This window comes from Asterias rubens, chromosome 20 (assembly GCF_902459465.1).
Source record: "Asterias rubens chromosome 20, eAstRub1.3, whole genome shotgun sequence".
In the NCBI taxonomy this organism is placed as follows: Eukaryota; Metazoa; Echinodermata; class Asteroidea; order Forcipulatida; family Asteriidae; genus Asterias; species Asterias rubens.
Window position 1 is genome coordinate 4085808 of NC_047081.1, and position 13859 is coordinate 4099666.

Below are 13859 nucleotides of genomic sequence, written 5' to 3' on the forward strand. Positions count from 1 at the left end.
GTCAAGTTTTTGACTCCATAAAATCTACTTTTAAAACATCTTTCTAATAACCATATACATTTCATAACAAAGTTTCAAGCACTTTTTCATTGACCAACTCGACCGATCCAAGGCAATGTCTCCCTTTAAACATAAACAGGACGTTTGTTTTCTTTTGTATAAAATCAAAACCCACTATTTGTCTTTCAGTGACACTAGGAGCAATAATTATATGATCTAAGCAGGCGACTACTACATGTAATTAAATATTTGGTCTTCCATTAAATTAATATCACTTGACCGAATTGCAGGGTACAAGTTACATAAAAGTGAATTCACATGCCATTTTGACTAGCAATAAGGCAACCGGTTTCTATTAAGCAATACATGTCTGAGCTCAGCAAATTTTCGTTATGTCCCAATTTCATAAAGCTGTTCAGTTAAAAATACTGCTTATTGAAAATAGTTTGCTGAGCAAGTTAAATGGCAGGGCACTGATCAGGAGCAGTGCAAATTGCCTTTTGAGGGATTCAAAACAATTTTTTACTAAGTAAGACATTGTTTGCCAACCAGCCTTATGAATTAAGCCATTTTCGAGATTTGAACTGGTACAATGACTTGCTTAGTCACAAATTAACGCGTACATTTGAATTCCTCTGACTATATAGACAGTTGCTATGTCAAATGGTTCGTGGCAAGTTCTTATATACATGTAGAAACCTCCAGGGCCCAATTTCATAGAGCTGCTAAGCACAAAAATTTGCTAAGCATGGAATTTCTACCTTTGTAAAAACAGGATTACCAACCAAATTTCAATTTGTTGCATATTCCTTGTTGCTGGTATTCAGCTGTTGTTTGCTCATCCTGAAGTCACGTTGAAATTTGGTTGGTAATCCTGTTTTTATCATGGAAGAAATTTCATGCAAAGCAAATTTTTTGTGCTTAGCAGCTCTATGAAATTGGGCCCAGATGAGAAACCCTGGTAACATTGTGCCATACAGATCCATTCAGAATATTACATACTGTATTCCCTCAGTAGATCAATACAATGGGTACCTGAGAGCGTAGAAAAACAGAGGAGGGATGGGGTTTGAGTTGGGAAAATGAGAAATTCTGATCTAAAGAGAACACATTTTGTCTTTATTTTTACTTTGTGATTTTCGTTCCTGTGTTCTCATGTTTTTGTCTTCACATGCCCTACATGGTGCTAAGGATTAGGTCTCATAATTAATTGAGTCCCACATACCTTGCAGGAAAACCTGTATAATACAGCACCAGGAGCGTCACTGAATGACGGATATGCACGCTGTAATGCGACATAATGATTGAGGACAACTGATTATTAATGATGCATTGTCTGACTTTAGGCTGAATTTTATGGTAAAACGTAAATTTAAATTATAATTGCTAGGTCTGTAACTTTTATTTGATAGCTTGATTGAAATAATCCGTCAAGGATTAGTGGCAAAAAATTAAATATGAAAAAAAAAAAAAAAAAACTGGGTCAGCCTTTTATTCTTCAGACTTATGACACACAAAATCTGCATGTCGCAGCAGTCCAAATATGAATATTCAGACAATGCTACACACACAGTGCTCACCCAAAACATGTTTATGTTTTTCCCCATAGTACCAGGCTTTGGTTGTGCAACTCTAACTACATGTCTAGATGTCTTCATTTTGGTTTTTACCCATACACCGATGTGTGTTAGCACTGTATACTCGGAGTCCTGTGAAAAAACATCACAGGTATGTTACTCGGGTAGGATTCGAACCCACAACCCTTGTAATTCTAGAGCAGTGCCTTACCAACTAGACTACCGGTTGCCAGGTAGCTCAGGGGCACTCATCTTGTTCAATATTTTGGCTCTACTCTAAATCCCTTATCAGACATAAACCTCTGCCCCACCGCCTTCTGCTGCCTCTTCCATTGTGCATGTTCCTGATAAGCTTGCTGGAGTTTCTTGTGGTAGAGTTGATCATTAGCTATTTTCTGTTGCTTCTTCTCTTTTCTTTTCTGCCTGTTGGTCAGTTTTTTGGATGTCGCTGCCTGCTCAGCGGCCTCTGTTTTTTGTATAGTAATAGAAACAAGAAAAGCTGATATTAACAGGGTCTTGTTTGTACAAATGGGAATAATAAAAGGCAATAATCAGGCCAAGTTTTAAACCGTTTAATACTCTGTACTTTCCCTGTTCACCATGCCCCAAGCATTCCATAGAACCATTTCAACTCCTGTAGAGTATGCAGCACCCGCAGCCAAATAGACCCACATACTCTTGATAACCAAAAAATACTCTGACCTTACCTGGGTACCGGTAGCAATACTTAAAAAAAAGAAGTCCGAGGAGTAGTTTTCTGATTATTATTATTTTTTTTCAGTATTTTTTTTCTTCTCATGTCTGTAGCCTACATGGGTGCGCCGTCACGAACCGCACCATGGCAAGGGCCAGAGCTCGTCTCTTCCAGGCGGGACCCTACGCCCCAAATGGGTGGTTTTTATGCAAACTCTCACGTAATGAGAAGCAATAAAAATCAAGTGCCCTTCCCCAAGACACAAAAGTGAGATTCAAACCCATCTCCAAATGACTTGCTCATTAGAATTGGATCCGATTCCCAAGACCAGGGATGTGTTGAGAAAAAAAACTTTGGGCACAAAGCTCAAAAGCATGCGAGCTTGAAAACTTGCGAGTAGGGTTGCCGGAACATACGGGTGTCAAAACATAGGGTTGTCAGAAGATAGGGGTGCCAGAACATAGGGTTGCCGGAACATATGGGTGTCAGAACAATTGAGTGCCGGAACATACATGTATAGCAGTCACTGTTTTATGTATTACCATGTGATATTGTTCAAAGTGCCTGGTTTACAGCCCCAGCTGCTGTCACCCAACTGTCTCAGGAAATAAACCCAAACTTCCACTGCCAAGTAATAGAATATTTCCTCACTTTTTTAAATAACAAAAAGACATTAGGATGAAAGGTGGAAAATAGTTTCATACCGGACCCAAAGCATTTTACCTTTGGGCAGGTTTCTCTTGAACTGTTCATACACACCTGCTGCTTGAACTTGCCGGCGCCGTTTACGCATTCTGAATTTCTTGCCCTTAACCGACTGCGTTCCCTCGGATTGTCCTAAATCTTTCTGACTGTCAAAGTTCTGATCTTCCCGACCAAAGAGTTCCATTTCAAACAGTTCTTGGGATGGACGAAATGTCACTTGCTGCTGTATGTCTTGCTGCTTCTGCTCCTCATACTGGCGCTTTAGTTCCTGAAAATTTGCATTCTCTTGTTTTCTCTTCAGTTTTTTTCTCTTTTTGTTTTCGTTTTTTTTCTCCATCTTCTTCTTTTTCTTTGCAGGCACGATTACGGGTTGCTCCTCAACCACATACTGTTGCCTTGCTAATTTGTCTCTCTTCCTTAACACATGTCCCCCTTTTATGATGTAAGAGTTTGCTTTTTCATACTCTTCAAATGTTGGTTCGTTTTCCAAGGACTCTTGATGCTGTTGCTTCTTAATTCGCCTTCTCTCTTGCTTCATGAGCTTTGTGAGTTTTTTGTCCTGTTCCTGCATGGTTTTGAAGAAGACATGAGGTTAGATTTTCAAGTTGAACAAAATCTTTAATCCTGATCATGGTTAGACTATAACTTTCCAGTGGCTAGGACCAATTCGCTTATTATTTCACTTGTCTGATAGCTATTTCAGTAGTCCATACTTAAAGGCAGTGGAAGCTATTGGTAACTACTCAAAATAATTGTTTGCATAAAATGTCTTGATAATGAGCTGTTGATAGTATTTAACATTGTGAGAAACGGCTCCCTCTGAAGTAATGTAGTTTTCGGTAAAGAAGTAATTTGCCACTAAAATATGTCAATTTGATTTTTGAGAGTTTGAGGTCTCGAAATCAAGCATCTGAAAGCACACAATTTTGTGTGACAAGGGTGTTTTTTCTTCCATTGTTATCTCAAAACTTTTATGACCAATGAGTTCAAATTTTCACAGGTTTCATTATTTTGTGCAAACGTTGAGATCAGAATTTTTTCCTTTGTTTTATTGAAAAAGTGCTGTTATGTTTTTGTTTGTTTTTTTGGTCTGAGGGAGGGGGGGGGGTGGTCCCCTATTTCCTTAAAAAAATAATTCAGGCTCTGAAGGAAAGAGCCACTGGCATCCCTGTTTAATGTTGTATGACTTAAACGAATGATGGCGATCACAAACGCAGCCACATACAAAAATATCAAGACAATAGGCCTAACAAACCATTTTACAGACTAAAAAATAAACCCTCGTTCGAATTTTACCAACATTCTCCTCAATTATGGTAAAAAGGAAAACATTTTTGACTCACCCGGCAGACTAGTAATCAAAGTGTTTTGACTCGCTCACCGCTGTTTCCACTCGCATTTTGTGACCGGGCAACCACTAATTTCAAACCCTGTGAACATGATTCAATCATGAACTTAACTTAACTTAATCTGAACTTATCAAATTAGATGTCCTGAGTTTTGAGACATGAGTGGGGGATCAAACTGATTTTGTTGGTATATATTTTATCAAATAATTTGTTATACTGTACCTTTTCTTCGTTTGTCTTAAGCCTCTTCTTCTTCTTCTTTGGTTTAATGCTTTGTAGCTCTCCATCTATTTTTTTCAAGAGACGGGGAGAATTTTGTATTGATGTTGTTAGCGTAATTTTAAATATAACCAGTAATAAACCATGAAATACTCAGAAACTTAGAATCTGTACCAGTGGGGGTCTGTTGGGACGCTTGTCAAAGCAGACATACCAGGTAAATTCTTTGTTCTCGGTTATCAGCACATCTCAGAACTAAATAAACAATGGAAGTTTACCTATTAAGTCTGCTGCCATCTAGTGTTCCAGAGTCTTCCATTGTCCTTACAAAACTTATTTTGTTGTAACTTACCTGTTTGTTTTCGTTTGTGTCTTGCTTTCTTGCCTTGCCTGCTTCCACTTTGGTGAAGTCTAACATGTCTAAAGTCTGCTTCGTCGTCAAGGTGTGGGTTCACTGTCGACATGGAGTCTTCATATTGTGGGTTGACTGTCGACATGGAGTCTCCATATTGTGGGTTGACCGTCGACATGTAGTCTTTATATTGTGGGTTGACCGTCGACATGGAGTCTTCATTTTGTGGGTCGACCGTTGACATGGAGTCTTCTTCGTTTTGTGGGCTGCCCGTTGACATGCAGTCTGCTAGGTGTGGACCGCGTTCCATCTGTACATTCCAGAACCTCTTAGGAATGTAATCATACTTGACCACGTACGGAAGTATCAACGGAGCATATCTGTCCATGGGCTCTTCCATACATTCCTATGAGGGGAAAAAATTGATGTAAAACCCTGAAGATTGAAGGCAAAGTATACCTTTGGTTTTTAGAACTGTTTTTTTTTTTTTTTTTAGTCCTATATAAATGTAGATGTATACATGGGTTGCATAATGGTTTTGGATATGCTTAGCAGGTGGTCCTTGACCAGACAGGTGCCTAGCCATAAGGTGAAATGGAGTGCATTACCAGCATAAGCCCCTACTCTGGTACATGTAGCATGTCATATCGATACCTTGTCACTAAACCCATGCTAGGGTTGTACAAACAACAATGATTGGCTCCCAAAAGTGACTAGTCTGCGCACATGCTTGTACGATGCTTGTAGGATGCTCAGTATGCGCATGTTCAAATGCAAGTACGTTATTTGAACACAATTGCCCAAAAAGTGGGTGGAAGCTGCTCAAGAACGCAGCGCCTGGAGGCAGACAGTTGCCACAGGGGTCCACCACGCTGAAGAGAGGCGCATTTCCTTGCTGCAGGAGAAGAGGCAGAGGAATACATTGCAAGTAGCAGCCCCCACCCCTGTGTTAGCCCCCTTCCCGTAGGTCTGCAACAACTGTGGCAGAGACTGCCATGCAAGAATCGGACTTCTCAGCCACAGCCGCAGCTGCAAGAGAGAGGACAACCCCTCGGGCGCAGTCCATCGTCAGTATTGACGGACGGATGCCTACTACTTACTTAGAGTGGATCAGCCACAAGCCTAAATAAATAGGTGCTATATTTACCCGCTGCATAAAACAGAACAAACCTCCGCAAAATACTTGATCCAGTTCTAGCTTCCAGGCAAACCACATCAGATAAATAACTATGTTTTTTGTTTAACATCAGGGCCAAATTTCATAGCGCTGCTTAATGGTGAGACAATTTTGTGCTTACTGTAGCAGAAAAATTTGGTGCAAGCGTATTTCACAGGTTGGCAAAAAAATTGGTCAGCCATATTGCGCGTTTACCATGGAATACATTGTGACGTAATTTATTTTCATGCGGAAGCACCGGAAGGTTAGCATGCCTTTTAGTGTGCTTACGGTTAGTAGCCCTATGAGATGGAAGTTGCACAGTACGCACAAAATCAGCTGCTAAAAAGTGCTATAAAATGTGGCCCAGATATAAAACATCAAGGCCTAATTTCATAGAGCTGCTAAGCACAAAAATTGAAGGTAAGGTAAGGTAAGGTTCATTTTATTTGCAACCACATACGGTTGGATTCATTATAAAAATACTAAAACTAACAAAATACATAACAGAAACTTCAAAATCATTAATCTATACATGTGTTTACAATGTATTTTGCTTTAGCATGTAATGTCTGCCTTCATAAAAACATGATTTCCAACCAACTTTCCTAGCGGTTTTCAGGATAAGCAAACAACAGCTGTATGCCAGTAACAACCAATATGCATCAAATGGAAATTTGGTTGGTAATCCTGTTTTTATCAAGGAAGAATTTTCATGCTAAGCAAATTTTTGTGCTTTGCAGCTCTATGAAATTGGGCCCAAATATAAAACATCTGGTGAATACTTACATGGCCAAAGTGCCCCTCTAAGCTGCAGTTGTAGCAGTACACTTTTCCATTCACCGATACACTTTGGTCTTCTATGGTGCCGTTGTACTGAATGATATTCCCTGGCTCTGTCTGTGAGAAAGAAAAAAAAACATGTTATGTTGATCAAACCTCATAGAAATAGAACCCGGAGAACGCTGAGCTTGGCTGCCCTCTGTGTCATCTGTGGATGTGGCGTATTGGTAACGCGCGATACGCCTAATGGCAGAATTTTTCATCTCATGTATGGCAAAATGATCAGCCTTGTGACATGCGTATATGGAAAAATGGCTTTGAACATAGACCATTTCGTGTGTTTTTATTGGTCATTGTTCATGACGTCAACTGTATGGCAAAAAAATAGCGTACGAAATCGCTTGCACAATGACGCACTGAAGCCTAGATTCTTGTTACTATGTTACATGAATTGGGTGCATTAAAGGCATGGTATAAAGACCAGTATCCTCATTTGGTGTATCCCATGTATGCATGAAATAATTTGGGCCAAGTTTGCCATTGAAAATAATGAAAGAAAAACACTCTTGTTGCATGGAATTGTGTTTTCTGTCAGATGCCCGAATCAAGAAAATAAACGGCAAATCAGACTCCACTTACCGTCATGTGATACTGTCTCCAGCGATCAGGGCAATACTGAAACCAAATAAAAAAAATTAAAAAAAATTCTAAAAGAATGTAATACGATTTGAAGCCTTTTAAGGTCATAAGTTTGGATAGTTCAATTGAAGATTTAAAATATTTTTCAAGGATCAACAAAAACCCTGAGTTAATGAACAATAAAAACAATAACCGTATTTACAACTTGCCTTTTTCAAAGGATACAAAGCGCAAAGTATTTTTACTGCAAGGTGAGTTGGTGAAAGTTTTTGAATCATGAGACCTAATCCTTAACACCATGTAATACAAAGGGTTACAAAGGAGCCACAGCCAGAACACTGGGGCAAACCCTTTCTCTTTTCGGTAAGTGCACTGGGTTCTTTTGAGTGCGTTACACTTTACACGGGACCAATGGTTTTACGTCCCACCCAAAGGGCAATGCAATAGTTACAATACACAAAATGTAACTATGACTGAGAAAATAAAGGATAGATAAAATTTACAAAATTGTTTACATAACCAATCCAGTGAGTGGCAAGGCAAAACAGGTGACTGGCAACTCTACAAGGAGCAAGTGCCCACATTTAGTTGACCCCTTATTGACCACTGACCAGCAACATTCATGTGCAGTGACACACTCACCCAAAGGACTCGTTTAAAAGTCTAGTCACATCACAGCCTTTCGCTGTAGTGTGACTGGTTCCCCTCTGAGCTTTACACGTTAGAATGGAACAGGCTATTGGGACCAGTGAAGAAACCATGGTCATGAGGCTGGTTCGAAATGGTCGACCTCAGTACCCAACCAATGGTCGACCAGCCTGGGTTCGAGTAAAAAAGTCAACCTTTTGTTAATCATGGTGTACTTGCTCAAGGTCGTTCCACCACAAAGATTTTCGACCAATACCCCGCCCAGTCATAAATCCCTCTAACCTTCGCTTTGTGGCCTGTCATTGAGCACCGATTACACGTAATATATCGATACTTCTTATTGGTGCAATCTTTTATCTGGTGCCCAACCTCCTGACAGGCAAAACATTGTCTTTCAGAGCACTGACGATCATTATGACCCTTGGTACCACACAGGATGCATGTCATGAACCTTGTTTTCTGAGAAAGGAAATAATAGCACCATAAACATTAATCATGTTAATTATTCAACTTCACCTTCCACCACAAAACAGAAATCTTTCTATCTTAGAGAGGTTTTTAGTGAAACTTGGAAGCATAAATGCAAAAGGCATACTTTTTGCTAGTATTTTTAGTAGTATTATTGTTTTGTTTAGTTTTCTTCAAAACTGTGGGGCAATATAGACCCAGAATTTTTGAAGTTTGATAACAGATGCTGAGGCCGAGTTGAAAGGAGCTACAACATTTGGAATTTTTTCTCCTTAGTGTGTACCTTGGTTTTAAATTCCCTAAATGTGCATTCTGTTTTGTTTCAATGATTTTTGTGAAATAAGTCGTCACTTTTTTATTCTTAATTTGTGTGGCACATTGACCCAACTTTGCCAGAGAGCACTGCAGGGTCTGCACAGGGAAGCTAATGGAACGCAGCCTAAGAAGAGCAGGGCCCAATTTCATGGCTCTGCTGAATACAGTAAGCAAGGAATCAACGCTTACCGAAGCAGGGAAATCTGTATATACGGCAAGCGTACTTCACTGGTTAGCAGGGAATTTTGCCTTCTGTGTGTGCGTACTCCACGTTACTACGTAAGCATTCTACGCTTACAAGGCTAGCGCTTGCATGTAAGTGGAGAATGGTGATTGTAAGCAGAATTCGGCAGTAAGCAGAGCCATGAAATTGGTCCCTTGTGATGAATAAATCTCGCTTTGAAAAGTCGGTGGAAAACCCTGACTGGGGAGCAGTCAACAGGGACTGAAATCCCAATTCACAAGCAAGGCTCTGGTTTGAGGTTGGCCTTGACCATCATTCACTGAGTCTTGAGTTCTGTGTTCAGACCGCTAACTTACGTTCCGGTTGGTACAGTCATGTGTTTTGTGTCCAGACTGCTTACATTTGTAGCAAAAAGGGTTTCCCTCATTCTGGTAGTATCGACCTATCTGTTGGATCAAAAGAGAAGAAAGACTTCTACTTAATCTGCTCATTAAAAGCTTTACACAGTCGTTGGTGTAGTTTGAAATCAATTTGAACAAACTTGGTAACGGCCATAGGCACTGCTAAAGCTACATTTATCAATTAATGTAGGTCAAAGCCTTTGATTTATTCTAAATCTGAGGTCTCAATATCAAACTTGTGGGAAAATTACTTCTTTTTCGAAAACTATGTCACTTCAGAGGGAGATGTTATTGTTTCTCACAATGTTTTATACGTTCAACCTCTCCCCATTACTCGTCACCAAGTAAGGTTTTATGCTAAAAATTATTTTGAGTAATTACCAATAGTGTCCAATGCCTTTAAAGCATTAGGTTAAAGGTCCTAGACACTATTGGTAATTGTCAAAGACCAGTATTCTAACTTGGTGTACGCGTATCTATACTGGTAAATATTTGAACTCAATTGGTCGTCAAAGTTTCGGGAGAATAATGGAAGGAAAAACTTTTGTCGCACAAGTTGCGGGCTTTCAGATGCTTGATTTGGAGACCTCAAAATCTAATTCTGAGGTTTCGAAATCAAATTCGTGGAAAATAACTTCTTTCTCGAAAACTACGTTACTTAAGAAGGGCTCGAGCCGTTTCTCACCATATTTTATACTATCAACATACGCCTCTCTTAATATGTATGCATGACGTTCGTCACAACGCTAACCCAAAGCGAGGCCATGGGCGCAGCCACTGCAAGTGATGGCGGACGTGCGCCCAAAGCCTCATTTTGGGTAGGAATTATGACGTCATGCATGAACATTAAGAAAGGCCCATTCCTCATTACCAAAAGGTTTTATGCTAAAAAATATTTTGAGTAATTACCAATAGTATCCAGTGCCTTTAAGCATTTCATGAATTGGAACTTACCCCTAAATTAATAAAGTGAACATCTAATGCCTCATCTTCACTGACAGATTCAATCACCATGGCACCTTCACTAGACAGGTCGTCATCGCTGTTCAACTCCTTGATGACATCCAAAATCTGTCTCAGCTCTGCGACATCGCTACGTTTTAGTTTCACTTTCTTGGCCGGCACGTCCTGACTCAAGGTAGTCAAGGCCCTACCATCACCTGAAACCGCTGCTGGCTTGCTCCACTTTCGTCTTATTGATGATGGCTGCGGCTCATCATTAGCAATTGCTTCCTTTTGTACATCGTCTAATTCTTCGCTCGAAACAGATTCAACATCACTATCACTGCTTGATATTGATATAACTTCAACTTCTTCTTTAATCTGAGTTGAGGATAGTCTCGGCAATCTACCTTCTTCATTATCCGAACTAATTTCGACAACACTGTTTTCTGCATCACATGAGATCTTAGATTTCAAACTGGATTTAGGAATAGATTTATATTTGGAATCTTGATCTGAATCCGAGTCAATACTAATTGCACTCACATAGTTCTCCTCAGTTACTCGAGTAGGAGCCGTGGAAAGTTTCTTCGTAATTTTCAATTCAGTTTTTGCGCTCCTGTCCTTCTCTGAAGACTTATTTACCTCCAACCTAACAGTGACATCCAACCCTTCACTTTGCACTCCTATTTTGTCCAAATTTTCAACATCACCTTTGATAGGAACTTGGATCTGGAAAGTATTCTCTAATTCAACTTTATCTCTCTTGACACTCGTGAATTTGATGTGTGGAAAGGATTCGTTTGACATTAGTTGCCGGGGTGACTTGGTCTCATCTTCCTCCCCTGGGGATGAGTCTTCCTGGTAGTCTTCAGCATAGTGGATACTCTGTAGGAGTGCTTCCTCTATCTCATTAATGTCGTCCTCGTCACTCCCTTCTTCTTCACTCTCACAATAGTCCACTGCATCTTCATCATCACGGAGGAAAGTTCTCCTGAATGGATCCATTTCATAAATTGAAGATTATCTCATCCCTCAGAGTTAGGCAATCAGGCATCTAAATCAAGTAAAGAATAAAGTAAAGAATACACAGAGGTTTTTGCATAACTTGACAAGAAAGTTGCGTTATATAGTGTGAATGCACAGTGTGTGGGGAAAATTTTGATTGAGCAGTACAAATGAACCTAAAGTAAAGCTGGTTCATACTTCCTGCGAATGTGATAGAATGCGATACAAATTCTGACGCCACAGGGCAGCACAGCGCAGCGAAAGTTTCGCAGGAGTTGAGCACAATTCAACTTTTTTTAACCAGTCATCGTGAATGTCTGACATCAAAATTCATATCGCATTCACATTCACAGGAAGTTTAAATCGGGCTTTTGAGCTGCTGAAGTCATCAGAGATGTTTGGAACTATCATGAACAAATATTTGAACAATGTACATCATTACGGAGACCCCAAAATTGGTAATTATTCATATTGAAAGAAGGCTAAACAGGGGAGCCATTTTAGTTTCCAGCTTGTATAGAAGCAGCTAGGCACAACTTGTAGGTGGGTTTTGTAGGTTGTGCCTGAAATGCTTATTATTGTCATTGTGCGTACTGTATTCATAGCCTCTTTCCAGCCTCTCTATATTCCTGCACAATCGACAAATGTTTGTTGCGCGATCGACCAATTGTTGAGCAATCGACCAATCGCTGTGCAAATAATAGGCCCCCTAGATCTTTCAATCAATCACACAGCGTGTTCAGTCGATAGTGCAGTGCTATCGGTTGATCGTGCAGATTGACGGAGATCGCACCCAACCAACATGACATGACCAACAGATACAAAACCATGCTGGAGCTTCATATTAGGTTGGCTTGTTAAATGTATAAACTGTTCGTTAAAGCCCCGCCAGCCAGGCGATTACATTACAGTAACAATCAGATCCAGAACGTGCCAGCAAGTGGAAGTATAGCCCCAGTTGTGTGGCCAAGACTAGCTTAAGGATTCAGCTAGCCTTGTTGGCCACACAAGTGGGGCTAGTGTACTGCTAGCTACATGGGAGACGATAGCCGGACGAAACCGAAATAGTTATAGGAGTAGGGCTAGTGGAAGTGCAACTTAAAGCCATTGGACACTTTTGGTAGATAGTGTTGTCCAAGGCTCACACTTCGTGTACCACAACTTATATATAAAATAACAAACCTGTGAAAATTTAGGCCCAAATGGTCATCGGAGTGGGGAGAAAATAACGGGAAAACCCACCCTTGTTTCCGCACATTTCGCAGTGTCATGACATGTGTTTAAAATAAATTCGTAATTCTCGCTAACAAGAATTGATATTGTTTTATTGTTTTCTCAAAAAGTAAAGCATTTCATGGAATAATATTTCAAGATTAAGTCTTTCACCATTATTATGATTATAAAATATTACCTTCTCTGTAAACCCTGTAAAGTGTAAATTATTTGTAAATCTGTGAACTTTTTTTGTTTCTGTACCGAAAGTGTATAATGGCTTGAACAAAACAAAAGTAGTTAGCAAGTTCAAGTAGTTGAAAATTGAATGTTGATCAATTGATGGGAAGAACCATCCAACCATGATGGAAGGAAGAACCGTCACGACGATGAAGAACAAACTAGGGGTCCTACTACTTGCCGTCAACTCGCCGTCAACTCACTTGCACCGTCAACTCGCCGTCAACTCCTCCAATATACATTTAAAATCCACAAAAGAAGCATAGAACTGTAAAGTATCAGCTCAAACAGCATTCGCGTAAGTTTTAGGTCATATTTCGGAATAAAAATTGAGTTTTTTTCTCGTGAAAAAAAATTCTGGAAGCCGAAAAACTGTCGACCGCCATCTTGCTTTTTCACAATGATTAGTCTTGGCCCAAGATGTCAATGATTGGTACTTTTTTTTTATCAACACAAAGTCGTTTTTGTGAATGAATTTGTACCGAAAACCATGAGAAATATGTAGTTTAGCCCAGACTTAACACTTCCGTGCCCCCTTTTTATAGATTTTTCATGTAAATTTAATGAGTTGACGGCGCGAAAATGAGTTGACGGCAAGTCGGCGAGTTGACGGCAAGTAGTAGGACCGCAAACTAGGGCTAGCCTAGGTCGAGAAGAATTTAATTTTAAATAGTTAATTTATTTAACATTATTTTTATCTTTTTTTTTCTTTTTTTTTACAAATTTTATAAGTAAACTAGTTTAATATTCCGTAGGTTCTATGATAGAGAATGAACCATTTAATTTTAAACAAATTACCATCCCACCACTTTTGTCATCTTTTGTCGACAGCAACTCGTTTTGTTTTCACCTGCACATGCTGAGAGTTATATTGCGCAATATCACCATGTGGAGTCTGGTAACCATTTAAAACTTTTAGCGACCAGACTACTGACTCTTTCTGGCAAGGGCGCCACCATTCGGCAAA

At 39.7% G+C, this 13859-nt stretch overlaps 1 protein-coding gene across 2 annotated transcripts; it reads right to left on the minus strand.

Moving 5' to 3' along the window:
• Positions 1-1725: 1725 nt before the first annotated feature.
• On the minus strand, positions 1726-13742 carry LOC117304137 (zinc finger CCHC domain-containing protein 7-like). 2 transcript variants are annotated; one of them, XM_033788638.1, is made up of 10 exons: positions 13699-13742; positions 10445-11489; positions 9446-9535; positions 8405-8581; positions 7475-7510; positions 6842-6952; positions 4897-5302; positions 4548-4612; positions 3031-3541; positions 1726-2043 (listed from the first exon to the last, which is right to left on the minus strand). In XM_033788638.1, the coding sequence occupies exons 2-10, from the start codon at positions 11438-11440 to the stop codon at positions 1835-1837; spliced, it is 2601 nt and encodes an 866-aa protein (XP_033644529.1). In that variant the 5' UTR covers positions 11441-11489; positions 13699-13742; the 3' UTR covers positions 1726-1834. The 2 variants fall into 2 exon arrangements, with proteins under 2 accessions (XP_033644529.1, XP_033644528.1); XM_033788637.1 differs by having other exon boundaries at positions 2995-3541.
• Between the last annotated feature and the right edge of the window lie 117 nt (positions 13743-13859).

Excerpts from the sequence above, each read along its gene's own strand:
- LOC117304137 (XM_033788637.1), bottom strand. The coding sequence starts at position 11,440 with ATGGATCCATTCAGGAGAACTTTCCTCCGTGATGATGAAGATGCAGTG. Across the intron at positions 8,582-9,445 it reads ATGACTGTACCAACCGGAAC|AAAACAAGGTTCATGACATG; the intron begins GTAAGTTAGCGG and ends TTCCTTTCTCAG. Across the intron at positions 2,044-2,994 it reads CAAGAGAAACCTGCCCAAAG|AGGCCGCTGAGCAGGCAGCG; the intron begins GTAAAATGCTTT and ends TACAAAAAACAG.